This window comes from Jaculus jaculus, chromosome 4 (genome assembly GCF_020740685.1).
Source record: "Jaculus jaculus isolate mJacJac1 chromosome 4, mJacJac1.mat.Y.cur, whole genome shotgun sequence".
Classification (NCBI taxonomy): domain Eukaryota; kingdom Metazoa; phylum Chordata; class Mammalia; order Rodentia; family Dipodidae; genus Jaculus; species Jaculus jaculus.
Window position 1 is genome coordinate 13,760,709 of NC_059105.1, and position 26,337 is coordinate 13,787,045.

The window sequence follows — 26,337 nt, forward strand, 5'->3', positions numbered from 1 at the left end:
TGTTACAGGGTGTCTTAGAGAGAGACGACCCCTATTAGAACAGCCAGGAATGGCCTCAGTCCTAGACTGGAAAGGTGCCTCTACCCCTGCGACCTTGCCCTCCTCTTGGGGCTTGAGAGGGTGTGAGGAGAGTTGGCATCCTTTCTATCCCAATTCCCCATCCCTTAAGGCCTCACACTTTTTTCTTCCCCAGCTGTCCAACCAGGGCATCCAGGACTGGAGTGGAGCAGACACTGTCCATGGAGCTGGTAGGGCCATATGTTTGACTCAACTTTTTTTTTTTTTTTTTTTTACAAAATAACTTCCAAACTGCTAGTTTCTGGGGAGATGAGGGTTTCTGGGAGGGGCAGGAGAAGAAAATTTCTCTCCACTGAACAGAACACCAGCTCACCAGCCCCCACCAGAGTGGCAAATTCTGGCCTCAGGCAAGGGAACATCAGTAGATTCCCAGTAAAGGTTCTGGGAATAGCTGGGTGTGGTGGCACACGCCTTTTATCCCAGCACTAGGGAGGCTGAAGTAGGAAGATTGTCTTGAGTTTGAGGTCAGCCTGGAGCTACAGAGTGAGTGCCAGGTCAGCCTGGGACAGAGGGAGCCCCTGCCTCAAAAAAAAAAAAAAAAAAAAAAAAAGTTTCTGGAAATTACTGGGCAGAGTTAAGGCCCCTTAAGCTCCAAGCTTACTGCTCTCATTGGGTTAATACCCCTGCTGTGCCTTTAAGCCAAGGTGGCTGGTGGTAGAGATAACTCCCAAGGATTCTTTCTCATTCCTTCTATCCTGGTTGGCAGGGCAGCAGGTGGCCAGTACCTATGTTTGATTTAGGGTCTCTTCTTCCTCCTCATTGGCAGGTGGACAAGGTGGACAGGGGGCGGCGGTGATGGCGCAGTTTGACACTGAATACCAACGCCTAGAGGCCTCTTACAGTGATTCACCCCCAGGAGAGGAAGATCTGTTGGTGCACGTTGCTGAGGGGAGCAAGTGTGAGTTCTTGGACATGACAGCCAGAGCAGAGGCGTGGGGGAAGAGTTAGTGGTGGGAGTGAGGGGCTTTTGTTCCTTCAGGACTCTGACCTCTCTGCTCCTCTGCCCGCAGCACCTTGGCACCACATTGAAAACCTTGACCTCTTCTTCTCTCGAATATCCTTTGTATTTCAGTTGGACTTTTAGCCCTTTTTTGAGCTGGGTCGCTGATGGGAATTGGGCGGGTTCAACTCCAGTCCATAAACGAGGAAGTGAAACTTATCCCAAAAGCTGAGACTAGTGAAATAATGACTGTTACACATAATGATGCTTCCACATCTACTGAGAGCTGTAGGCACTTGCACTGTTAATTTATACAGAACTTTTCCAATGGTGATCCTCCTTTCAAAAAGATGTTAATAATTGTAGTAATGAATGTCTTATTTTCTTTTGTTTATTTGAGGTAGAGAGTGATAATGGGCACGCCAGGGCCTCTAGCCACTGCAAACAAACTCCAGATACATGCACCACCACGTGCATCTGGCTTACGTGGGACCTGAAGAATCGAACCTGGGTCCTTAGGCTTCACAGGCATGCACCTTAACTGCTAAGCCATCTCTCCAGCCCATGAATGTCTTTTGACTCATGCTTTTGTCAGTTCAGTGTTTTACTTTGCGTCATTTTCTTAGACCTAACAATCCCAGGAGATAAGTGTTGGTAGTCCTGATTTATCATGGTGGAGAAAGCTGAGAAAAGTAACGTGTGTAAAGTCACATTCAGAGCCAGGAGTGAAGCTCAGAAGTGTGATGTCAAGATCTGTGATCGAGGTAGGGTTTCACCCTAGCTCAGGCTGACCTGGAATTTACTATGTAATCTCAGGGTGGCAATTCTCCTACCTTGGCCTCCCAAGTGCTGGGATTAAAGGCGTGTGCCACCACACCCGGTTCAAGGTCTGTGATCTTCAGGTTTTCGCTGTTTTTCTTAACACTTACACGTTTATAATCTACATCAGAAGAATGGCTTCACGTGTATGCTCATCGGGGAGATTTTTGAGCTCATGTAAGTATACACAGGGATGGATGGTGAAGGAAGGCATCTTCCTTTGCACTCACCCCTGCTCCCTTCCCCCACCTGCCAATGCAACTCAGTTCTAGGCTCAACACTCAACGGATGCTTATAGGTCAGGACTGGGTGTTGCACCAAAATGTACAGCCTCTTAAAAGAAGTGCTTCTTAGTCCCATCTCTTTCGAAAAGAACTCCTGTCGATCATTCCGTCAGTGGGGTGATGTGTGGCTTGGTTAAGAGTCTTGGATAGCACTTGAGGGAAAAGCCTCTGCTCTGCTTTGGCTGTGCCTTATGCCTGTTGTTGGGAAGGGAGCCTTTTAGAAGAGAGGAGCAGTGTAATGTTGTCAAAAGGGAGGAGTTAGAAAGGGAATTTTTTGTTTGTTTGTTTTTGTTTTGGGAGGTAGGGTTTTACTCTAGCCCAAGCTGACCTGAAATTCACCATGTAGTCTCAGGGTGGCCTTGAACTCACAGCGATCCTCCTACCTCTGCCTCCCGAGTGCTGGGATTAAAGGCGTGAGCCACCACACCTGGCTAGAAAGGGGATATTTAATAAGGACTTCACATCCCCAAAGGCCTTCTAACTACCATCTCAAAAAAAAAAAAAAAAAAAAAAAAGGCTGGGCATAGTGGTGCACACCTTTAATCCTAGCACTAATCTTAGCACTCGGGAGGCAGAGGTAGGAGGATCACCGTGAGTTCCAGGCCACCCTGAGACTACATAGTGAATTCCAGGTCAGTCTGGGCTAGAGTGAGACCCTACCTTGGGAAAAAAAAAAAAAGATCAGGGACTATATACAGTATTATAACAAAACCTTTGAAAATGAAGTGTGGTGGTGGTAGCAGACACGATGTTAAGAAAGCAGGCTGAGCCAGTGTGGTGGTGCACGCCTTTAATCCCAACACTTGGGAGGCAGAGGTAGAAGGATCACTGTGAGTTCAAGGCCACCCTGAGACTACATAGTGATTTCCAGGTTAGCCTGGGCTAGAGTAAGACTCTACCTCGCAAAGAACAAAAAATAAAGAAAGCAGGCTGATTCTGTGATACCTGAGGCTAAGAGCAGAAAATAGCCAACTTGGGCCTGAAAGGCCTTATGAGACTGAGCAATAGACAGCACAGTGGAAGTATTCAGCCCCTTGATTTCCCATCTCGTTCAGCTTCCCAACTCTCTCTGTTAGTTCACTCGCACCCCTGACTCTTGGACTCTCCCCCTCTTCTTAATTCTCCAGGCAGTTCCTCTTTGTGGTTGCCTTCACCACCTTCCTGGTTAGTTGTGTGGACTACGACATCCTATTTGCCAACAAGATGGTGAACCACAGTCTTCATCCTACTGAGCCCGTCAAGGTCACTTTGCCAGATGCCTTTTTACCTGCCCAAGTCTGTAGTGCCAGGTAGGCTGCTAGTCCCAGGGAACCAGAGCCTCAAGTTGCAGTTGTAGCTGCAAATAGGACTGGAACGGGGCCTGGACAGCAACTCACATTCCAGACCACAGCACTCCAGGGACATGTTGCTAAGATGGTATCTTCAAGGGCGGAGTCATTGAGGACCCCACCTCCCTTCTTTTTCCCTGCCAGGATTCAGGAAAATGGCTCCCTTATCACTATCCTGGTCATTGCTGGTGTCTTCTGGATCCACCGGCTTATCAAGTTCATCTATAACATTTGCTGCTATTGGGAGATCCACTCCTTCTACTTGCACGCTCTGCGTATCCCCATGGTAAGACTGAAAGGTGGGCAATTTGCGCCATAGGAAGGATGAGACGCACTCATGAGTGTAACATGTCCATGTCATTGGTAGGTGTGCTAGTAGCTTTCTATTAAGGTAACAAAAAACCTGAGATAATCAGACAATTCGAAGAAAAGGTTAATTTTGGCTGAGTTGGCCAGGCAGGGAGGATTGGCATTTCATTCTGTAGTTGATTTTTGGCCTGTAGTGGGGCAGTGTATCATGTCAAGAGGACATGACAGAGGACGCCTGTTCACCTGTGGTGGCCAGAAAGTGAAAAGAAAGGCAGGAAAGGGTGGGGTCCAAAGGCTCAGTATCCCCTGCCAGGGTCACCCCTGATGATGTAACTTCCTAGGAGACCCTACCTCTTAAACACTCCACCAACCACTAGTGGCTGGGGACCAGGCCCTTACCACACAGGCCTTTGAGGGCCATTCCAAATCTAGACTATAGCAGCAGGTTAGGAAGCATCCGTCTGAGGACAACTCTCAGCACATGACCCTGAGATTCACATCTGTGTAAGGCAAGAGGTCGAGGTAATAACCCTACCTTCCATGTCTTGTCTCTCTGGCACTCCACCCTGCAGTCTGCCCTTCCATACTGCACATGGCAGGAAGTGCAGGCTCGGATCGTGCAGACCCAGAAAGAGCATCAGATCTGCATCCACAAGCGTGAGCTAACGGAGCTGGACATCTACCACCGCATCCTGCGTTTCCAGAACTACATGGTGGCCCTGGTGAACAAGTCCCTCCTGCCCCTACGCTTCCGCCTGCCTGGCCTTGGGGAGGCCGTCTTTTTCACCCGTGGCCTCAAGTACAACTTCGAGCTGATCCTCTTCTGGGGGCCCGGCTCTCTGTTTCTCAATGAATGGAGCCTCAAGGCTGAGTACAAACGTGGTGGGCAACGGCTGGAGCTGGCCCACCGCCTCAGCAACCGCATCCTGTGGATTGGCATCGCCAACTTCCTGCTGTGCCCACTCATCCTCATCTGGCAGATCCTCTATGCGTTCTTCAGCTATGCGGAAGTGCTGAAGAGGGAGCCGGGGGCCCTGGGGGCGCGCTGCTGGTCGCTCTACGGCCGCTGCTACCTCCGCCACTTCAATGAGCTGGAGCACGAGCTGCAGTCCCGCCTCAACCGTGGCTACAAGCCCGCCTCCAAGTACATGAATTGCTTCTTGTCACCCCTGCTCACACTGCTGGCCAAGAATGGTGCCTTCTTCGCTGGCTCCATCCTAGCTGTGCTTATTGCTCTCACCATCTATGACGAAGACGTGCTAGCCGTGGAGCATGTCCTCACCACAGTCACCCTTCTGGGAGTCACCGTGACTGTGTGCAGGTGGGCCAGGGCAGCAGGTGGGAGCCCCAGATTAGCACTGTGGGAAAGGCTTACCTCTCACCATGATCCTGATCCCATTAGGTCCTTCATCCCAGACCAGCACATGGTGTTTTGCCCTGAGCAGCTGCTCCGTGTGATCCTCGCTCACATCCACTACATGCCCGACCACTGGCAGGGTAATGCCCACCGCTCGCAGACCCGGGACGAGTTTGCCCAGCTCTTCCAGTACAAGGCAGTGAGTGGAGTTGGAGTTAGGGGCTGCTAGAGACTGGCTGGTAGCTTGGTGGTGAGGGTTGGGATCCCTCCTTCTCTCTTGTGACCTTGGTTCCCTCCCGGTTAGGTGTTCATCTTGGAGGAGTTACTGAGTCCCATCGTCACACCCCTCATCCTCATCTTCTGTCTGCGCCCGCGGGCCCTGGAGATTATAGACTTTTTCCGCAACTTCACTGTGGAGGTTGTTGGTGTGGGAGATACCTGCTCCTTTGCCCAGATGGATGTTCGCCAGCATGGCCATCCCCAGGTACCGGAAGCATTGGGGCAGTGATGTGTAGTGTCCTTAGGCAAACTGCAGAAAAGCCGCGAAATCACATAAAGGCAGCCCTACTGCTGGGCATTCCTGCACTATAGATATATGCACTACTTGCTAACCAGAAGCCTGGCTGGATTTCAGCCCTCATTGGCAGTATCGGCTAAGTTCTCTTGAGAAAGGCATGACACAGGAACTGACCCAGCTGGGTATCAGGGTCTCTGGGCAGATAACGACAACGCACTGTAGTCTGTCCTCCGGGAGCAAGGCCTCGCCTAGCAAAAAAGGCACAGGAAGGGTTCCTATAAGCAGACAGGCTGGCTGCCTTCACTCTCTCTCTTGTTTGTGCAGTGGCTGTCTGGAGGGCAGACTGAGGCTTCAGTGTACCAGCAAGCTGAGGACGGGAAGACAGAGTTGTCACTCATGCACTTTGCCATCACTAATCCTGGCTGGCAGCCACCACGTGAGAGCACTGCCTTCCTGGGCTTCCTCAAGGAGCAGGTTCAGCGGGACGGAGGAGCTGCCGGCCTTGCCCAAGGTGGTCTGCTCCCTGAAAATGCTCTCTTCACGTCCATCCAGTCCTTACAGTCCGAGTCTGAGGTGTGTGCCCGGGGCCTGGGTGAGGATGGGCACAGCAGATTCCTGAAGTGGGGAGTGAGCACGGGCCACAGGGTGAAAGGCTTCCTCTGCTCGTTCAGCCTGTGCTGTTGGGTCCTGAGGTTCAGGATTCCAGGGTACCTACCTGAGAATTTTGCCTGCCCCTTTCCTTCACAGCCCCTGAGCCTCATTGCAAATGTGGTAGCAGGCTCGTCCTGCCGAGGACCTTCACTGTCCAGAGACCTGCAGAGCTCCAGGCACAGAGCTGAAGTAGCCTCTGCCCTGCGTTCCTTCTCCCCGCTGCAACCTGGGCCGGCCCCCGCCGGCCGGGCTCCCAGCACCATGACAGGCTCTGGGTGAGTGGAGGTGGGCCTGGAGGGGAGGGCATGGCAGTAGCCAGTAGCAATTTTTGTGTGTCTCAAAGATGTTGACAACTGATATCTTGTCTGTGCTGGGAGGGACAGGGTGGATGCCAGGACAGCCAGCTCCGGGAGCAGTGTGTGGGAAGGACAGCTGCAGAGCCTGGTTCTGTCAGAATATGCGTCCACCGAGATGAGCCTGCATGCCCTCTATATGCACCAGGTGAGTGGGCAACTGAAAATAAAACAGGTTTGTGTGTGTGTGTGTGTGTGTGTGTGTGTGTTTTCGAGGTAGGGTTTCACTCTAGCCCAGGCTGATCTGGAATTCAGTATGTAGTCTCAGGGTGGCCTTGAACTCATGGCAGTCTTTGCCTCTGCCTCCCAGGTGCTGGTATTAAAGGCATGCGCCACCATGCCTGGCTCAAAAAGAGGGTTTAAGGTGTGGAGAAGCTAGACTTTGGTTTCAGTCCCTTCGCTGTTCTGTTTTCCTCCGTGGTGTCTGGCACCATCTGACACTTTGGTTTTTTCTTACTTGTTTATGATCTGTTTTCCTCCTCGTCTACCACTACCAGTGAATAAGCCCTACTAGACTCGCAGTTCTGTTTTGCTCACTGATGTTTTCCTGGCACCTTGAAATAGTGCCTGCCCCTTAGGCCGCGGTCAGTTTGTTCTTGAATCAAGGGAATGGGTAGAGCGAGGAGGGGTGGCCCACACCTATAATCCCAGCACTTGGAAGGCTGAGGAAGGAGGGTTGCCAAGGGTCTGCGATCAGCCTGGGCTACAGAGTGAGTTCCAGGTCCGGGTGGACGAGAAAGCCTGACAGGAATGGATAAAATGTGGGGTGGGGGCTGGAGAGATGGCTTAGCAGTTAAGGCGTTTGCCTGCAAAGCCAAAGATTCCCGGTTCGACTCTCCAGAACCCATGTAAACCAGATCCACAAGGTGGTGCATGCATCTGGAAGTCGTTTGCAGTGGTTGGAGGCCCTGGTATGCCTATTCTTTCTTTCTCTCTCTCTCTCTCTTCCTCTCTCTCAAATAAATAAATATTTTTTTTAAATGAGGGGTGGGATGTAGCTCATCTGATAAGAGTGCTTGCCTTGCTTGCACAAGGCTCTGGCTTGACCTCCAGCTCTGCATAAACACTTGTATCCCAAGGGAGGTGGAGGCAGGAAGATCAAAGGCAAGAAGTTCAAAGTCATCCTCAGCTAAATATCAAGTTCAAAGTCAGCCTGAGCTACATCTCCTTTTAAAAACACATTGACAGCTGGGCGTGGTGGCGCACGCCTTTAATCCCAGCACTCAGGAGATAGAAGTAGGAGGATCGCCATGAGTTCGAGGCCACCCTGAGACTACATAGTGAATTCCAGGTCAGCCTGGACCAGAGGGAGACCCTACCTCAAAAAAAACAAAACAGCAACAACAAAAAAAATTGAGGTTGGGTATGCTGGCACATGCCTTTAATCCCAGCATGCGGGAGGCAGAGGTAGGAGGATCATCATGAGTTCAAGGCCACCCTGTGACTACATAGTGAATTCCAGGTCAGCCTGAGCTAGAATGAGACCCTAACACACACACACACACACACACAAAGTAAAACGAAGGCCCTGACACCCAGCTCACAGGCTCTTTTAGGTGTCTGTTGAGAATGGGACACACGAAGCCTCATACACCAGTTGTGTACTAGCTCACAGTATAGGTGCTGTGGGTTCAAGATTCTAGGTGAGGGGCTGGAGAGATGGCGTAGTGGTTAAGCGCTTGCCTGTGAAGCCTAAGGACCCCGGTTCGAGGCTCGGTTTCCCAGGTCCCACGTTAGCCAGATGCACAAGGGGGCGCAGGCGTCTGGAGTTCGTTTGCAGAGGCTGGAAGCCCTGGCGCGCCCATTCTCTCTCTCTCCCTCTACCTGTCTTTCTCTCTGTGTCTGTTGCTCTCAAATAAATAAATTAAAAATTAAAAAAAAGATTCTAGGTGAGGGTGTATGAGTGGGAATTGGAGATAACATGGTGGGAACCATTGTTTCAGACAGACATCTTTCTGTCCCCAACTAATCAGCCTCCCACTTCTCCAGCTCCACAAACAGCAGACCCAGGCTGAACCCGAGCGGCACGTGTGGCACCGCCGGGAGAGTGATGAGAGTGGAGAGAGTGCCCCTGAAGAGGGGGGAGAGGGTGCCCGCGGCTCCCAGCCCATCCCCCGCTCTGCCAGCTATCCATGTGCTGCTCCTCGGCCTGGAGCTCCCGAGACCACCGCCCTGCATGGGGGCTTCCAGAGGCGCTACGGGGGCATCACAGGTATCCAACTGGGAGTATAGAAGCAAGCAGGATGCAGGGAAGGGTGGTTCTTACAGGAGGAAGGAGGTAAGAGGGATGGGGGTCTAAGGAGACTAGCCCCCCCAAATAGATACCAAAGCCTTCTCATTTCTGTTTGTGTCTCTAGATCCTGGCACAGTGCCCCGGGCTCCTTCTCACTTCTCCCGGCTGCCCCTTGGAGGATGGGCTGAAGATGGGCAGCCAGCATCAAGGCACCCTGAGCCTGTGCCAGAGGAGGGCTCTGAGGATGAACTTCCCCCTCAGGTGCACAAGGTGAGGGCTCTAGAGCCAAAAAACATTTACCAGAAGTCGTAACTTCCAGACTGAGGTAACAGCTTCCCATGTGAAGAAAGGGCCTCCCAGTCTGCACTGGCACCACACACACCCCTTCAAAATACACTTCCTTAGCCAGGCGAGGTGGCGCACGCCTTTAATCCCAGCACTTGGGAGGCAGAGGTAGGAGGATCATTGTGAGTTCCCGGCCAGCCTGAGACTACATAGTGAACTCCAGGTCAGCCTGGGCTAGAGGGAAACCCTACCTCGAAAAACAACAAGAAATACCCTTTCTGTAACTGTTCTGGAGTCCAGGGCTTACCTCCCAGGGAATCAGGTTGTAATGAAATGGCAAGCAGATGGCTGAAGACTATCTCTACTCTCCGTCATTTTCTCTCCACAGGTGTAAAGCCTGAAGAGTTCCCCATGCCCCAGGATGGAGGCTACAGCTGCCCAGCCATCCCACCCACTCACCATGGGAGGCTCCTCTGAGTGTTGCCTGGCTCCACGTGTGTGGTGTTTGTGTGTCCGTGCCTGGCCAAGGGAGGTGCCAACACTGGGCTTGCCACAGCCCCAGGAGAACTTGAGACCTAGGGACTAGGAATGCTCAAGGCTCTAGCCTCATCCCCAGGACTCCCTTGGCTCAGAGTGTGGTGCTAGAAACTGGTCCCCAGCCCAGCCCCAGTACTGCCACCCTTGTGCCCACCCCTGCGAGTCTCCAGAGGGCTTCCCACCACAGAAGCTGCCAAGCAGGGAGATCCTGTGCCAACTGTAGAGTGGGAAGGTTGGGCCTGAACCCTCAACCCCTGCAGCCTACTCCCCACCCAGAACCGATGAGCAGCTCAGGCTGTGGCCCTTACCTCACCTCCAGTCCCCGCCCAGTACTGCAGCCAGCTCGCCTCTCCTCCTTGCCCATCACTGGCATGTGTGTGCCGCTTGGTCCGTTCTGTTCGCTTGCTCCCCTTCGGTTTGGCTTTAGCTTTTCGTTGGGGTGAAGGCCCTAGCTTCCAGCTCCTCTCACACTATCTTGACACTAAGATGGAAGGTTTCTAAACTGCAGGAGCAGGATGAAAATTCCTTACTGCCCTCTCCGATTTTTAGGATGGGGCCTTGGGAGTGTAAGGCCTTCCTGGACCCCCACTGCTGCTTATTGTACTCCCCACCACCTGCACTTGGGACTGACAGGGCTGGAGTGTGACCTCAACTGTATGCATCCCTGCAAGAGATCTCTGGCCCATCCCTCGGTCCCTGATAAGTGGATGGAGGGGAGATGAACTCTCGGAAGGCTTTGGGCTGCTGCATTGCATGCTGGGATTCAGCTCCTGCTCCACCCCTCTCCCAGCTCTGATCCACTGCGGGAGGCAAACGCAGCTGCTGGTGGTGAACTCAGCTGCCCCAGTCCACAGCAGAACAGGGTGGGGAACTGTGTACAGCTTGACAGTCCTTAATAAAGAAGGGACTTTGACCAGGTTTCAGCTTGTTGTCTCACGCAGCTGGAAGAGTGAGGCGCATGTGAGTGTTCTCAGGTGGCGCTGCCGGGGTCTGCCGAGCTAGAACGTTAACCAAGGACTGCAAGGGTCTCAGGATGTAGTTTCGTGGCTGGCCTACCATGTACGGCCCTGGGTCGGGTCCTCTGCAATGAAGCAAGCAAAAGTTAAAAAGCCGGGCACACAGGCTCATGCTTGTAATTCCAGCACTCGGGACTCTGAGGCAGGAGGATTGCCATGACCTGGAGACCAGCGTGGGCCACCCAGTGAGGCTGTCTCAAAGGGGAGGGGCAGGGAGGAAGGACTGATTCCTACAATTCCGTAGAGGTCAAGGTCTCCAGTAGGACGTGTGGTCAGATTTCCCGCCGTGAGCACGTGACCGGTCCGCTCCACTCCTCCCTCTATTTTGTGTTCCTCTGCGCACCATTTACCCCGGAGACACCTGACCAATGGGAACCCAGGCCAGGGGCTGGGACGGACCTGGAGGGCGGGGCCATCGCCGTAAAGGGCGGTGCAAGTTCCAAGCCGAACAATTCCTTTGCGCCTGCACTAGGCTTGAGGGTCCCGGGCTGCGAGCAAGGGGGGGACGGGCGAAGGCGGCGTACGTGGCTTGCGTGAGTGCGTGGTGGTGGCGCGTGCGCGAAGCGAGTGGGTGGTGTGGCAGGGTCCACGTGCGTCCTTCTCCGCGATCCCCGCGGCGTAGCTCCATGTCCCAAGACACCCCGGCCTCCGCGGCCCTCCCCGAGTGGCCAGTCTCGTTCTCCGGTCCCGCAGTGACCTCAGGCTTGGCCAGCAGCCACGCATCGCCATGGTGACTGTGGGCAACTATTGCGAGGCCGAGGGGCCCGTGGGCCCGGCCTGGGTTCAGAATGGCTTGAGCCCATGCTTCTTCTTCACGCTCGTGCCCTCGATACTGATGATCGTGGGGGCGCAGGCCTTGGTAGTGACACTTCTCTGCAAGCGTGGGGAGCGGCCAGCTGGCACAGAGGAACTGACTTGGGGGGCAGGCCCTCGCGTCGCTCCCTATGCACTGCAGCTGTTCCTGGCCATACTTCGAGTGGCACTGCCCCTGGCTGGCCTAGCTGGCAGAATGGGCACCGCTCGGGGGTCTCCGCTGCCAGGCTACCTACTGCTAGGCTTCGTGCTGGAGAGTCTGGCCAGCGCCTGTGCCTTGTGGCTGCTCGTGGTGGAACGGAGCCAGGCGCGGCAGAGCCTGGCGATGGGCGTTTGGATCAAGTCCAGACACAGCTTGGGTCTCCTGCTCCTCTGGACAGTGGCGTTTGCAGCTGAGAACTTGGCCCTGGTGTCCTGGCACAGCCCACAGTGGTGGTGGAGAAGAAAAGATCTGGGCCAGCAGGTGAGGGACCTTATGGGGAGGAGGGGAAACATTGATGGTTTGTGAAGTACTGCGTGTCTGGACCTATTGGCTCCTGGCTTGAGTTTTCCCTTCAGAAAAAAAGGCGTGTCTGGCGCCGGCTGGGAGCTGATAGCCAGCTGGTGGGGTGTGTCTGCTGAGTCACCGTAGGGTTTTTTTTTTTTTTTTTTTTTTTGAAGCCTCTTTAAGTGCAGGGCCCCTGAGAAGGACCAGGGTGTTGTAATGAAATGGCACTACCTACACAAGACCATTATAATAGGAGGAAAAGCTGATGACATCGAAATAAAAGAGAGACTGATTTAGGGGGTGGAGATATGATGGAGAGTGGAATTGTGAAGGGGAAAGTGGAGGGAAAGGGATGGGTTTATTGTCTATAATTATGGAAGTTGTCAATAATAAAAAATAAAAATAAGAGTTGCAATGAAGCCAGTTGTGGTGCACGCCTTTAATCCCAGCACTGGGGAGGCAGAGGTAGGAGGGTCGCTATGAGTTCGAGGCCACCCTGAGATTACATAGTAAATTTCAGGTCAGCCTGGGCTAGAGTGAGACCCTACCTTGATAAACAAACAACAAGAGTTGCAATGAAATGGGATTGGGGACCTTGTTCATACTTCTGCACATGTTTTATTTTAGGTTCAGTTTGGCCTGTGGGTCCTGCGATATGTGGTCTCTGGAGGCCTGTTTGTCCTGGGGCTCTGGGCCCCTGGACTTCGCCCCCAGTCTTACACCCTACAGGTTCATGAAGAGGACCAAGATGTTGAGAGGAACCAGGTATACCCTATTTTCTCAATCCTGGATTTTTTTTTTTTTTGGTTGGGAATTGAATGCAACACCTTGTGAATGCTGAGCCTGAGCTATCATGGAAACTACCTCCTCAGCATCTCTGAGTCTTAGGCTGTACTTTTTATTTCTCTCCCTTTGTCACTTCTTATCCTCACAGTGAATTAGTTCTTTCCAAAACTTCAGTTTTTGTCCCACGGCTTTTCTGACCCCATCAAGGATCACTTGTGGGTCAGATACCTGTGAGCTGTGGCCCCACACATTCTTCCCTGGGAGGTTGGGATTGGGTGTTCTTGGCTAGTATAATTCTTTTTAGTTTCAGAGCTCTCCTCCTCTATGTGTCATTATTCTAGGTTCCATCAAGTCCTGCATCCACTTGGCGAGACCTTGGCAGGAAGCTCCGCCTCCTGAGTGGCTACCTGTGGCCTCGCGGGAGCCCAGGCCTGCAGCTGGTTGTGCTCCTCTGCCTGGGGCTCATGGGGTTGGACAGAGCGCTCAACGTGTTGGTGCCTATCTTCTATAGGGACATTGGTGAGGGGGAGAAGTACAGCTCAGCCTGGTGGCTGGGGTGGCCCTTCACCTAGCGAGGTGGCACAGAGTTGAAGCCTGAGTGATTAAGACGCTGTGGCTGGTGCCAGGGGCAGTTTTGCCTGAAGTGAAGTGGGTGCCAGAAGTGACTCCCGACTCTTTTCTATCCACAGTGAACTTGCTGACCGAGAAGGCCCCTTGGAGCTCCCTGGCTTCGACTGTTATCATCTATGTCTTCCTCAAGTTTCTTCAGGGGGGTGGCACTGGAAGTACAGGTATGAGGGACTCTGTCCCCACCCCAGTTGGCATCTGTTCCTCCCGTGGGAATTCCATCACCCACTTGCCTCTTTGAGCATTCCTTGCCCAGGTTCCCAGAGCTCTCAGACCTTTAGCATCTTGGTGTTGGGCTTGACGTCCCTGAGGCCCCAAGCCCTACTGAGGGTCTGCCGCTTCCCCCAGGCTTCGTGAGCAACATGCGCACTTTCCTGTGGATCCGGGTGCAGCAGTTCACATCGCGCCACGTGGAGCTGCGCCTCTTCTCCCACCTGCATGAACTGTCTCTGCGCTGGCACCTTGGCCGCCGCACGGGGGAAGTGCTGCGGATTGTGGACCGGGGCACAACCAGCGTCACAGGGCTCCTCAGGTGCCACGAGGGTGGAAAGGTTGCGTGGGAGGGCAGCTGTAAGAATAGACCTAGCCTGAGCCTCTGGCCCTCTGACCTTGTTTTTACTGTCATAATAATTCAAGTAATACAACCAGACAGGTGTGATAGTACACACCTGTAAACCCAGCACTTGGTAGGTGGAGGCAAGAGGATCTGACGTTCAAGGCCAGTTTGAGGCAAGCTAGACTACAATGAGATCTCTCAAAAAAAAAAAAAAAAAAAAAGGCAGGAGCTGGAGAGATGGCTCAGTGACTAAAGGTGCTTCCTTACAAACCTTGAGGGCCCAGGGCTCAGTTCCCCAGTACCCAACATATTTCCAGATGCACAAAGTGGTGCATGTATCTAGAGTGTTTGCATTGGCAGGAGGTCTCAACACACCCATCCTTTTCTCCTCTCTGTCTCTTTCTCAAGTAAATGAATTTTTTTCTTTTTTTTCTTTTGGGTTTTCGAGGTAGAGTTTCACTGCATCCCAGGCTGACTTGGAATTCACTATGTAGTCTCAGGGTAGCCTTGAACTCACAGCGATCCTCCTACTACTGCCTCCCGAGTGCTGGGATTAAAGATGTGCGCCACCTCGTGTGCATGTGTGACCTTGCATGCTTGTGTCGCCTTGTGTGTCTGGCTTACGTGGGACCTGGAGAGCTGAGCATGGGTCCTTAGGATTTGCAGGCAAGTGTCTTAACCACTAAGCCATCTCTCCAGTCTAAATAAATAATTTTGTTTTGTTTTTTCAAGGTAGGGTTTCACTCTAGTCTAGACTGACCTGGAATTCACTCTGTAAATTCTCAGGGTGGCCTCAAACTCACAGTGATCCTCCTACCTCTGCTTCCTGAGTGCTGGGATTAAAGGCGTGCACCACCATGCTGGCTTCTTATTTTTGAGATGTTCTCACTAAGTTGCCCAGGTTGGCCTTGAAGTTTTCATCCTTCTGCCTCAGTTTCCCAAGTGCTAGGATTATAGGCTTGCAGTAGCAGAACTAGCTAGTCTTCTACTTGAGGGGGCATTTAGGTAGATCCCAGTCTATTGGCTGTTGAAATGAAACACAACACTGAAATTCCTGGAGGTAGTGTTGCTTATATCAAACCTTTGTCTGTCACTCGGCTTGCCCTTCCAGCTACCTGGTGTTCAATGTCCTCCCCACACTGGCCGACATCATCATTGGCATCATCTACTTCAGCATGTTTTTCAACGCCTGGTTTGGCCTCATTGTGTTCCTGTGCATGAGTCTTTACCTCAGTGAGTACTGCTGGGGAGATTGGCTCTCTGAACTCTGCAGGGGTGCCCTTGGGCAGGAGTCCTGCCCTCTCTCAGTGGATCCAACCAACAGCAGGCTGGGCACTGGTGGACTTGATTAGTCTCTGGGCAGTCCTCAGGTGTGATAGGCAGGTCTCTTCCTCTGTCCAGCTGAACCTTCATTCAGGCTGAGTGGAGACCAGGGAAGGGCATCTAGGTCACCATTGTGTTGACCGATGAAGAGAAACTTCATTTGTGGAACAGGATGCGGCTTGCCTTCATTTATTCACCAAAAGTATTTTCTACACACGAGACTTCACAGGCTGCAAATGTCTTGCACACAGCTCCTTCCCTTGGAATTTTTTTTTTTTTTTTTTTAATTTGAGAGCGACCAAGAGAGGAGGAGGCAGATAGAGAGAGAGAGATAATGGGCATGCTATGCCCTCCAGCCACTGCGAACGAACTCCAGATGCGTGCGCCCCCTTGTGCATCTGGCTAACATGGTTCCTGGGGAATCTCACCTCAAACCGGGGTCCTCAGGCTTCACAGGCAAGCGCTTAACCGCTAAGCCATTTTTCCAGCCCCCTCTTGGAAATTTTACAGCTCTTCCTCCTGGTCTGGGTCTCTGGGTGCTAGCATTGTTTTGGTATGAGTGGCAGGTGTGGGTTTCTACATTTGATCTCTGATGCTGGAGCTAATGTGTTCTCCCTCCCCCGTCACCTTCCTCCAGTCCTAACCATTGTGGTCACTGAATGGAGAACCAAGTTTCGCCGTGCTATGAATACCCAGGAGAATGCCACCCGGGCACGAGCAGTGGACTCTTTGCTAAACTTTGAGACGGTAATGGAGGCCCTGAGGCAGTGGTGGGAGGCCAGAAAAGGTGAAGAAATGATTGGAATCACTGGGGTGATGAGGAGCTGCAGAGGATATTAGAAATCAGGAAAGGGCTCCGGGCATGGTGGGGCACGCTTTTAATCCCAGCACTTGGAAGGCTGTGGTAGAAAGATCATTGTGAGTTTGAGGCCACCCTGAGACTAGTGAATTCCAGGCCAGTCTGGGCTAGAGTGAGGTAGAGACCTCAAAAAAATGGGCGGGGGGTGCTGGAGAGATGGTTTAGTGGTTAAGGCACTTGTCTGGTGAAGCCCAAGAACCTAGGTTTGATTCTCCAGGACCTACATAAGCCAGGTGCACAAGGTGGTGCATGAATCTAGAGTTCATTTGCAGTGGCTGGAGGCCCTGGCGCACCCATTCCATCTCCCTCTGCTTGAAAATAAATGAATAATTGAAAAAAAAAAATAAAGGCCAGACATGGCGGTGCATACCTTTAATCCCAGCACTTGGGAGACAGAGGTAGGAGGATCGCTGTGAGTCCAAGGCCACCCTGAGATGACATAGTGAATTCCAGGTCGGCCTGGGCTATAGAGAGACCCTACCTCTAACCCCCAACCCCAAAAAAATGAAAAAAAGAAAGCAGGAAAAAGGGATCAGAAATCTCACAGCTGTGTGCCACTTGAATCCCTCAGGTGAAGTACTATAATGCTGAGGGTTATGAAGTGGAACGCTATCAGGAGGCCATCATCAAGTATCAGGTAAGGATGTCCATGTGAGGTCTCATGAGAGCAGTGAGGTGGCCTGTGGCCAAGAGGAGTGCAATCCCACCGTGAGGTTGAAGACGCTTGGCCCCAGATTAGGATTTGGTGACAGCATGTGTGGGACGTTCCTCTCTCCTGTGTCACTGCCCCAGGACTTGGAGTGGAAGTCAAGTGCTTCCCTGGTTTTATTGAATCAGACCCAAAACCTGGTGATTGGACTCGGGCTCCTCTCCGGCTCCTTGCTTTGTGCGTATTTTGTCAGTGAGCAGAAGCTACAGGTGAGACTGAATCACGAAAGGAAGGATAAGGGATGGTTGGGAGGAGGGGTCTGCATCCTGTGTCTGAGCCTCCAGGCTCCTGGATAGGAAGTGGGCAGGGTGGCAGCAAGAACAAGCAGCAGGCTCCCCATGACACACCTGCTTCTCTGGGTCTCTGTAGGTTGGGGACTTTGTGCTGTTTGGCACGTACATCATCCAACTGTACATGCCTCTCAACTGGTTTGGCACCTACTACAGGTAACCTGATCCCTGGTCCTCCCTGTGCAATGTTATTTCCCAGCTCCTTGGGGGCGCCCCAACTTCCTCCCTTCTTTCCACAGGATAATCCAGACCAACTTCATTGACATGGAGAATATGTTTGACCTGCTAAAACAGGAGAAGGAAGTGAGTGAGGAGGCATGAGGCTTGGGGCAGGGGTGTTTCTTGGTCTGGAGAAGCCCAGGCCAGTCCCAGTAGCACATACTGGCTGTGTTCTCCCAGGTGAAGGACGTCCCTGGAGCAGGACCCCTTCACTTTCAGAAGGGCCGGATTGAGTTTGAAAATGTGCACTTCAGCTATGCTGACGGGTAAGGGCTCCCCTTTTGCCTTCTTTCCTTCCTGTATCTGCAGGCTGCCTTCCTACCCCACATCCTGCTCTGAACCTCAGCTTTACAAGCCACCCCTGTGGGGGAAGAGGCAAAGAGAGCCTAGGCAGGAGAGGGCAGGGCTCAGTGATAGCTTTTATGAACAGGACACCAACTGAGCCTGTCCACCCTTTCTTGTAGGAAGGAGACCCTGCAGGATGTGTCCTTCACTGTGATGCCTGGACAGACACTGGCCCTGGTGAGAGAGGCTCAGCTACTGGGTCCACACTCTTTGAACTTCCCTGGTTCAATGCCCATGGTAGCTTGTGACCCAAGCTGGGCAGTCAAAACCTGGACTGTGGCCACCTGTCTAGATGTTGGTGGCTTCTTGGAGAAGTATCCTTAAAAGCATTGGGCCTGAGAATTTTCCTCTGTTTTCAATGCAACAGGTGGGACCATCTGGGGCAGGGAAGAGCACAATTTTGCGCCTGCTGTTTCGCTTCTATGACATTAACTCTGGCTGTATCCGAATAGATGGGCAGGACATTTCACAGGTAAGGTTGTTGGGGAGATGATGCAATCTTGGGGTCTATGAAAGAACAGCAAGGGCTGGGCATCTCAAAGTTCTCAGCCCTATAAAAGCCAGGCCTTGCCTGGCCTCATGGCACAGGCCTGTAGTCCCAACTACTCTGGAGACAGAAGCAGGATTGGAAGTTCAAGGCCTGCTCTCTTTATCAGCCCCTTTCTCTCTGTCAAATAAGTCAACAGTAATAAAAAAAAAAAAAAAATCTCATAGCCGGAGCCAGGCATGGTGGCACATGCCTTTAATCCCAGCACTTGGGAGGCAAAGGTAGGAGGATCACCGTGAGTTCAAGGCCATCCTGAGACTAGTGAATTCCAGGTCAGCCTGTACTACAGCGAGACCCTACTTTGACAACCAACCAACAAAACAAACAAACAAAAAAACTCATAGCCAGGCATGATGGTACGTGCCTTTAATCCTAGCACTCGAGAGGCTGAGGCAGGATCACCATGAGTTTGAGGCAACCCTAAGACTACAGAGTGACAGGTCAGCCTGGGCTATAGCAAGACCCTCCCTCAAATAACCAAATACAAAAACAAAAGCCTCTTAAGAGCTGGAGAGATGGTCTAGCAGTTAAGGTGCTTGCCTGCAAAGCCAAAGAACACAGGACCCACATAAATCCAGACATATAAGGTGGCACATGTGTCTGGAGTTTGTTTGCAGTGGCTAGAGGCCCTGGTGTGCCCATTCTCTCTTATCTGCCCCTTCCCAGCCGCTCTCTCTCTCTCTCTCTCTCAAGTAATAAAAAAAGTTCAAGGCCTATCAGGGCTACAGAGCTGAGTTCACAACCAGGGTTAAGTAACTTAACCAGATCATCTCCAAATAAGAAAAAAAAAAAAGCTGCCAGGCATGGTGACACAAACTTTTAATCCCAGCCCTTGGAAGGCAGAGATAGGAGGATCACTATGAGTTTAAGGTCACCCTGAGACTACATAGTAAATTCCAGGTCAGCCTGGACTAGAGTGAGACTATACCTTGAAAATTAAAAAGAAAAAAGCTGGGGTGGGTGGAGGTTGAGCAGATTGCTTAGTCGTTAAAGGTGCCTGCCTGCAAAGCCTCCTGGCCTGGGTTCAATTTCCCAGTGTCCACATAAAGCCAGATATACCAAGTGGCACATGTGTTTGGAGTTGATTTGCAGCAATAAGAGGCCCTGGCATGCCCACCTCTCTCTCTGTAAATAAAATAAGGAAAAAACAAATGGGCTTGAGCTGTAGCCCAGTGATGGGGCACTATCCAAAGGCCTGGGGACTTATCCCCAGCACCACCAAAAAAAAAAAAAGTTGAGCTGGGCGTGGTGGTGCACGCCTTTAATCCCAGTACTCGGGAGGCAGAGGTAGGAGGATCGCCACAAGTTCGAGGCCACCCTGAGACTCCATGGTGACTTCCAGGTCAGCCTGGGCGAGAGTTAGACCCTACCTCGAAAAAAAGTTTAAAAGCTGGTCATTCCTAATGCCATGTGATGAGCAGTCACACTAGGAAACTAGTCACAGGGATGGTGTGTGGTGCTGTAGATCTCTTCTGGTGTCCATGAAGCAGACAGAGGGCCTATTTTCCATTGAGTAGGGAAGAGTCGAAAGGTTGAATGATCTGCCCATCCAGCCAGCAAGCAAGCTGCGATGGCAGGACTCTCACCCTGGGCCTCTTACCCGTGGGCTTCCCAGCAGCCTGTTGTATCTACCAGGACTGTGGGGGTCTCACATGACAGGGTATGTGGTCTTTTGTTTTGCTTTTTTTTTTTTTTTTAAGAGAGCACAGAGACGAGAGAGAGAACTGGCATACCAGGGCCTCAGCTACTGCAGTCGATCTCCAGATGCTTGCGCTACCTCGTGCTCGCCTCACCTTTGTGCCTCTGGCTTACGTGGGATCTGGAGAGTTGGAACATGGGTCCATAGGCTTCACAGGCCAGCACCTTAACTGCTAAGCCATCTCTGCAGCCCAGTATGTGGCCTTTTGGTTCCAGGTGACCCAGATCTCTCTCCGGTCTCACATTGGAGTTGTGCCCCAGGATACTGTCCTCTTCAATGACACCATTGCCAACAATATCCGCTATGGCCGTGTCACAGCTGCGGACAGTGAAGTGGAGGCTGCTGCTCAAGCTGCTGGCATCCATGATGCCATCTTGTCTTTCCCTGAAGGTTACATCCTTCCCCAGAACCTCTCCCCTACCCAGTAGTCATGTGCCCACCAGATCACAGAAACTGAGTTTATGTGTATGTGACCTGATGGAGGCGGGTGTTATCCACAGGGTATGAGACTCAAGTGGGTGAGCGGGGACTGAAGCTGAGCGGTGGGGAGAAGCAGCGAGTGGCCATTGCCCGCACCATTCTCAAGGCTCCAGATATCATTCTGCTAGATGAGGTGAGGCCCCAGTACTTCCCTTCCATCCCCTGCACCTGTGCCAAAGCCACTCCTGCTGGCTTAGCAAAGACATCACCAGTCCTTTTTCACCAAAACCCCATTCAGTTCCTAAGTCCTGGTTCTGTATCTGAGGCCACCTCCCCTAGCAGCCAGTGCCCTCCTGCCCATGGGGGGTTTCTGGGCAACAGGAACGTTTCACCCAGTCTGTCTCTGTAGGCAACATCAGCACTGGATACATCTAATGAGAGGGCCATTCAGGCCTCTCTGGCCAAAGTCTGTGCCAACCGCACCACCATTGTGGTGGCACACAGGTACAGTCCAGGGCTGGTGCGGCTGGTGGTGTGGGCCACTTTGGGTCGGTTACTGGGTAACTGATATGTGACTTTCCAGGCTCTCAACTGTGATCCATGCTGACCAGATTCTTGTCATCAAAGATGGCTGCATCATAGAGCGAGGACGGTGAGCCACGCAGGATCAAAGGGCAGGGGCTTCTGGAAGGGTCTCCCTAGTCCAGCTCCTGTCTGTGGGACTGGGGTGAAACTGAGGGATGAGCCTTACACTCGCTTCTTTACCCCAGGCATGAGGCTCTGTTGACCCGAGGCGGGGTGTATGCCAGCATGTGGCAACTGCAGCGGCAAGGACAAGAAGTTGTCTCAGAAGATGCGCTGCCCCAGACCACAGCTCAATGACAGAAGTGGCCTCTTCTCTCCTAAAGGCTAACTCAGGGGAATAAGACGTGTCCCTTCTCCCTGGCTTACTGCATCCTGGTCTAGGTGATTGGTGCTAGCTGTTGGGAGGGAAGGGGACTTTTCAGAAAGCACTTTAGGGAAATAAAAGTGGACTGTGCAAGGATGGCTGCGGCTTGGTTGTGTGGGGTATCACAAGAGACCTCCACCCTCGAGTTGGATGAACATTCCTGAGAAGACCCATCTGCTTTTGGTTGGAGAGGGGAAAGAAACACCACTCACACATCTTACTGACTGCCAAGGTCTTTACTCCTTCCATGTCCCTCCCTGTCCGCCACATGTGGCAGCCCCAGGAGAAGGGAGATGACATGATGAGGTGGGGTTTGGCCCAGTCAGGAAACAGTCCCCAGCCATTCTTCCCACACCAGGAGCGCCACCAAAGCCTTTGCTGGGCTCAGCTATGCAAGCTTCCTCCACGTTCTCCCTGCAGTGGCCTCCGCCTCACACGGGCTTCTCTCTGCCCTCCGGGCTGCTCTGTGCCACGTCTCTCTGTGTACCCTGGAGGTGTGAGGGCCACAGTCCTCCTCAGTTGAGCCTCCCTCCCCAAGCCCAGGACCCTAGCACAGGCTGCAGTTGGACGGCTTCAAGCTGCGGCTCTGCGCCTGGAGCAAGGAGAAGGGAAGGAAATGGTACAGAGGGGACAGGGCTCAGTACAGACTGGAGTCACACTAGAAACCAAAGGGCGACCATCCCAATACTCTAAACCACCTGAAGGAAACCAAGTTGCTGCTCTCGCCAGTGCAGGGCCATCCTTACCCACTGTCCTCCTACCTGCTGCTGCTGGTATTCTGCCTCGCTGGCTGACAGTGCTTGTGCCAAGGCCAAGTCTTCCTCCTCCTGAGAACTGAGAGGAAGGAAGAGCTTAAGCTGATTGATGACAGTAACGTGAGCATGTGATCTGTTTGGCCTCATGGTGTGTGAGCACCTCCTGTGTGTGATTTCCAGCTTCATAGTAACCAGTAGGTTGGGTGTGAACATAGGCCCCACTGGTACTGAGGAAATCAAGGCCTTCGGCCCAAGAGCTTGTCAGAGGTCACATAGTTCATCTTAATTTTGAGCCTGAGTGCTTTGCATGATCTTGCAGTATGCTGGAGTGATCCTACAGCCATCCTTCCAAACAGTCCCTGCCCTCACACTACCCTCTCTCACCAAAGTAGATACCTTGGGACCTGGGGTTTGGTCTCTGCCAAGGATAGTTCCAGGGCACGTTGCAGAGCCTCATCTTCACTCTGCAAAGGAAGGAAGGAAGAAAGAAGACCACCGTCCTTGGACTTCAAGCTCTGTGGGTTCGCTTCTGTCCATCCAACCTCTTACCCAACTCACCAAGCCATTCTGCAAAGCAATCACTGGGGCTGTCCGGGATGGAGAATGGGTTGTGACTCTACAGAGGACATTAAATAGACTGGTCAGAGACAGGAAGCAGGGGAAAGGGAGAGGAGAAACGTGCAGGCCTACCTGCTAGGAGAGGTAGAGGAAGGCGAAGTCCGACTTGGGCTGGAGACAGTGCTTGTAGAAGCCACCAGACCTTGTGCTCTGGAGACAGCAGCAAGCCTGCAGGAAAAAGAGGTTTCTGGCCTGCCTCCCAGAACATGCATTACCTAGGAAGTCAGGAGGGCTTCTCTAAACACTGGAAAGCCATGTATTCATTAAAGGAAGCAAACCAGGCCTGCTTGTACAAGCCTGTAATTCCAGCTACTTGAGAGACCAAGAAAGGAAGTTTGGAAGGCCATGGCTTGTATGGCCTACAGAGTGATTTCAAGGCCAACCTTGGCAACTTAGTGAGATCCTGTCCCAAAGGAGTAAAAAGGGCTGCAGTAATGGCTCAGCTGTTAAAAGCACTTGCTTGAAAAGCCTGATGTCCCAGGGTTCAATTCGCCCAGTATCCACATAAAGCCAAATGCACAAAGTGATACATGTGCCTAGAGTTTATTTACAGTGGCAAGAAGCCCTGGAGCGCCCATATTTACACTATCTGCCTCTTTATCTCTGTCTCAAATAAGTAAATAAAAATATCCAAAGAGGGCTGGAGAGATGCCTTAGCAATTAAGGCACTTGTCTGTGAAGCCAAAGGACACAGGTTCAATTCCAGTACCCAAATAAGCCAGATGCACAAGGTAGTACATGCATCTGGAGTTTGTTTAGAGCAGCTAGAGGCTCTGGAGTTCCCATTCTTTCTTTCCCTCTCTCTCTCAAATTAATAGGCCTGGTGTGGTGGCACATGACTTTAATCCCTTGGGAGGCAGAGATAGGAGGATTGCCTTTGAGGCCACTTTGAGACTACATAGTGAACTCCAGGTCAGCCTGGCCTAAAGCAAGACCCTACTTTGAAAAACCCAAAAAAAAAAAAAAAGAAAAAGAATAAAGTGCAAACACTCCCCTAGCCAATGTGGACAAAACTGAAGCAATGCAAGACCACTTGGTGGCAATTACCCAGCCCGGCTGGTAAGGTGCCCCTCGCCGGAACAATCATGGTCCAAGGGGTGACGGTGCTTGATGCAGAAGTTTCGGCCACATCGATCACAGGTCAGTTTCATCATCTCTCGCTGCCGGCAGCCAGAACGTTCACATTTATTGGTGAAGATCTGGGATGAAGCAGAGTTTGTACTTGTGAAACAGTCCAATCACTGGAACTAGCTGTTTAGGTTTCTAGGCATCGGGAGGCACCATGACTAAGCCCTCTATCATTCACCTTGCGTTTTTGCTGTGCCGGATCAGAACGACAGTCTCGGTCAATGTGCTCTCCCACAGCCCGGTCGGGGGGCTCCCCTCTGGCCACAGGTACAGGCACATTACAGAGGGGGCATACAGGAACCTGGATATCCTATAATCAAGGAGCAGGAGTTTAGTCTGTGGACTACAAATCTCAGGTCCTCGAAGAACAAGGACATACCACCCACAAATGCACAAGAAAGCATAAAGTTCCCTAGGAGTTAGGCTCAGAAAAGACAGTATCGGAGGGGGAATGTGAGGCAGACAAGGTTCCCTGGACTGCAAGCATCTGCCACCGGCTGCCCCACCCACTTGCAACCCTCATGAACGCCCCCTCACCTTTTGGTAAGCTGATCCACAGTGATGTTGAGCATAGGCCACGTGGTCTGCGCAGAAGATACCCGAGCAGGCATCGCATTTGAGCGGCAGAAAATCTGCAGAGAATGGGTCGTAATGCAGGTCCAGAGGGGACCTGGATGTCTTTCCCTCTCACTCAAGGCAGCCACTCCCGTAGGAGGGGTGGGAGGGGAAAGCCATCCTGTTTACAACACACTGCATCCCTTCCCTAGGCCACTCTCTCCTTGGCCACGCCTCCCAGCCACCACCCCCAACTCTGGGCTCCGCCCCCGGGGCGTTCGGAGCTCGGGAGCCCGGGGTCCTCGCCCACCAGCCGTCCCACCGCGTCCTCCCGGCCGCGCCCCGCCCCCGCGCGCCCCGCCCCTCACCCAAGCGCTGACAGCTCGGCTCGGAACAGTGAGCCCCGAGGTCCGGAAACTCCATGGCCGGGCCGGGCCGGGCGGGACCTGCCCAGGGGGAGAAGCGAGCGCTGAGCGCGCCCAGGCCTCCGGCTCCGCGTCCCCACCGCGACCCGGCCCTCCGGGGTGTGGGGGGGGGTCTCTCCGCCCCGCCCTTCCTCGGCGGCCCCCTCAGCCCGCCTTGCCTAGGGTGCCGAAGCCCCAGCGCCCCGCCACCAGGGGCTCCGGCTCCTCCGGGCGTCGCGCGCGAGCTGACGTCAGCGCGCAGGGCGGGGCATCGCGCGCCGGGGGCGGGGTGCGCGGGCGGAGCCGGGGACCCTGATCAGGGCTCCGCCGCAGCTCGCGGAGCCTCTTTCTGTGGTTTCTGGGACGGGCAAACGAACCTGGGGAGGGGGAGAGGCGGCGCGGGCTGGAGAGATGGCTCAAGTGTTAAGGCGCATACCTGCAAAGCCTAAAGACCCGAATTCAGTACCCCGTTACCCACACAAAACTAGATGATGCGCAAGCTGGTGTATGCAAATCCGGTTGCAGGGGCTGGAGGCCCTGGTGCACGCATATTCTCTGTCTGTCTCTCTTCTATCTCTCTCTGTTTGCAAGCAAATAAATAAAAAAGTATATATATATATTTTGGAGGGGGTGGTTCCAGGTAAGGTTTCACTCTAGCCCAGGCAGACTTGGAATTCACTATGTAGTCTCAGGGTGGCCTCAAGCTCATGACGATCCATCATGAAAACAAATGACAATAGGGCTGGAGAGATGGCTTAGCGGTTGAGCACTTGCCTGTGAAGCCTAAGGACCCCGGTTCAAGGCTCGACTCCCCAGGACCCACGTTAGCCAGATGCACAAGGGGGCGCATGCGTCTGGAGTTCCTTTGCAGTGGCTGGAAGCCCTGGCGCGCCCACTCTCCTCTCTCTTTCTCTCTGACTCTTTCTCTCTCTGTCACTCTCAAATAAATAAATAAAAATTTTTTAAAAAGAGAAGAGGATTAAAAAAAAAAGCAAATGACAATAAATGCTGGCGAGGATGTGGAAAAAGAGGAAACCTACACTGTTGTTGGGAATACAGTCGGGTACAGCCATTGTGGAGATCAGTGTGGAGACAGCTAAAAACAGATTTACCATATGACCCAGCTATGCCACTGCTAGGTATATATCCTAATGACTAATCTCACTACCTTAATTAAAGATACTTGCTCAACCATGTTTATCGCCGCTCTATTCACAATAGCTAGGAAATGGAACAAGCCTAGATGTCCCTCCACTGATGAATGGATAATGAAGATGTGGCATATTTTCACAATGGAGATCTATTCAGTAATAAATACGAAACTAGCCAGGCATGGTGGCACACACCTTTAATCCCAGCACTCAGGAGTCAGAGGTAGGAGGATCACTGTGAGTTTGAGGCCACTCTGAGAATACATAATGAATTCCAGGTCAGTGAGCTAGAGTAAGACCCTACCTCAAAAAAAAAAGAAGAAAAAAAGAAAAGAAAAGAAAAAGAAAAATGAAATTTTCAGGAAAATGGATGGATCTGGAAAGGATTGT

General features: G+C 52.4%; 3 protein-coding genes across 6 annotated transcripts in view; 2 read left to right on the forward strand and 1 right to left on the reverse strand.

Annotated features, from left to right (window-relative positions):
- Atg9a (autophagy related 9A) overlaps positions 1 to 10,604 on the forward strand; it is a 12,107-nt gene extending 1,503 nt beyond the window's left edge. For both annotated transcript variants that reach the window (XM_004662912.3, XM_045146896.1), the window contains 15 exons: positions 194 to 248; positions 845 to 976; positions 1,089 to 1,132; positions 1,950 to 2,014; positions 3,249 to 3,410; positions 3,594 to 3,735; positions 4,331 to 5,079; positions 5,161 to 5,314; positions 5,420 to 5,599; positions 5,957 to 6,205; positions 6,380 to 6,558; positions 6,667 to 6,784; positions 8,626 to 8,848; positions 8,994 to 9,139; positions 9,543 to 10,604. In XM_004662912.3, coding sequence (XP_004662969.1) covers positions 874 to 976; positions 1,089 to 1,132; positions 1,950 to 2,014; positions 3,249 to 3,410; positions 3,594 to 3,735; positions 4,331 to 5,079; positions 5,161 to 5,314; positions 5,420 to 5,599; positions 5,957 to 6,205; positions 6,380 to 6,558; positions 6,667 to 6,784; positions 8,626 to 8,848; positions 8,994 to 9,139; positions 9,543 to 9,548 — 2,520 coding nt within the window. In that variant the 5' untranslated portion in view covers positions 194 to 248; positions 845 to 873 and the 3' untranslated portion in view covers positions 9,549 to 10,604. The remainder of the gene's footprint in view (positions 1 to 193; positions 249 to 844; positions 977 to 1,088; positions 1,133 to 1,949; positions 2,015 to 3,248; positions 3,411 to 3,593; positions 3,736 to 4,330; positions 5,080 to 5,160; positions 5,315 to 5,419; positions 5,600 to 5,956; positions 6,206 to 6,379; positions 6,559 to 6,666; positions 6,785 to 8,625; positions 8,849 to 8,993; positions 9,140 to 9,542) is intronic.
- Positions 10,605 to 11,188: 584 nt separating this feature from the next.
- Positions 11,189 to 21,429, forward strand: Abcb6 (ATP binding cassette subfamily B member 6 (Langereis blood group)). Its single transcript, XM_004662914.3, has 19 exons — positions 11,189 to 11,983; positions 12,635 to 12,772; positions 13,135 to 13,312; positions 13,483 to 13,584; positions 13,769 to 13,952; positions 15,088 to 15,209; positions 15,937 to 16,046; positions 16,730 to 16,795; positions 16,951 to 17,076; positions 17,237 to 17,313; positions 17,397 to 17,460; positions 17,557 to 17,642; positions 17,841 to 17,898; positions 18,089 to 18,193; positions 20,183 to 20,357; positions 20,468 to 20,580; positions 20,797 to 20,891; positions 20,971 to 21,039; positions 21,158 to 21,429. The coding sequence occupies exons 1-19, from the start codon at positions 11,435 to 11,437 to the stop codon at positions 21,267 to 21,269; spliced, it is 2,529 nt and encodes an 842-aa protein (XP_004662971.1). The 5' UTR covers positions 11,189 to 11,434; the 3' UTR covers positions 21,270 to 21,429.
- Positions 21,430 to 21,553: 124 nt separating this feature from the next.
- On the reverse strand, positions 21,554 to 25,027 carry Zfand2b (zinc finger AN1-type containing 2B). 3 transcript variants are annotated; one of them, XM_045147550.1, is made up of 10 exons: positions 24,976 to 25,027; positions 24,761 to 24,838; positions 24,375 to 24,469; positions 24,016 to 24,147; positions 23,757 to 23,908; positions 22,782 to 22,877; positions 22,650 to 22,707; positions 22,488 to 22,555; positions 22,098 to 22,170; positions 21,554 to 21,824 (listed from the first exon to the last, which is right to left on the reverse strand). In XM_045147550.1, the coding sequence occupies exons 2-10, from the start codon at positions 24,813 to 24,815 to the stop codon at positions 21,768 to 21,770; spliced, it is 786 nt and encodes a 261-aa protein (XP_045003485.1). In that variant the 5' UTR covers positions 24,816 to 24,838; positions 24,976 to 25,027; the 3' UTR covers positions 21,554 to 21,767. The 3 variants fall into 3 exon arrangements, with proteins under 3 accessions (XP_045003485.1, XP_045003484.1, XP_004662972.1); XM_045147549.1 differs by lacking the exon at positions 24,976 to 25,027 and having other exon boundaries at positions 24,761 to 24,922; XM_004662915.3 differs by lacking the exon at positions 24,976 to 25,027 and having other exon boundaries at positions 21,554 to 21,928; positions 24,761 to 24,920.
- Between the last annotated feature and the right edge of the window lie 1,310 nt (positions 25,028 to 26,337).

What these genes read in the sequence shown, in the direction of transcription:
- Zfand2b (XM_045147550.1), bottom strand. Translation starts at nt 24,815, where the DNA reads ATGGAGTTTCCGGACCTCGGGGCTCACTGTTCCGAGCCGAGCTGTCAG. An exon ending in GCCGAGCTGTCAGCGCTTGG is followed by an intron (nt 24,470 to 24,760) that starts GTGAGGGGCGGG and finishes CATTCTCTGCAG; the next exon opens with ATTTTCTGCCGCTCAAATGC. An exon ending in CGGCACAGCAAAAACGCAAG is followed by an intron (nt 23,909 to 24,015) that starts GTGAATGATAGA and finishes GCTTCATCCCAG; the next exon opens with ATCTTCACCAATAAATGTGA.
- Abcb6 (XM_004662914.3), top strand. Translation starts at nt 11,435, where the DNA reads ATGGTGACTGTGGGCAACTATTGCGAGGCCGAGGGGCCCGTGGGCCCG. An exon ending in TGCTAAAACAGGAGAAGGAA is followed by an intron (nt 17,461 to 17,556) that starts GTGAGTGAGGAG and finishes GTGTTCTCCCAG; the next exon opens with GTGAAGGACGTCCCTGGAGC. An exon ending in CATCTTGTCTTTCCCTGAAG is followed by an intron (nt 20,358 to 20,467) that starts GTTACATCCTTC and finishes TGTTATCCACAG; the next exon opens with GGTATGAGACTCAAGTGGGT.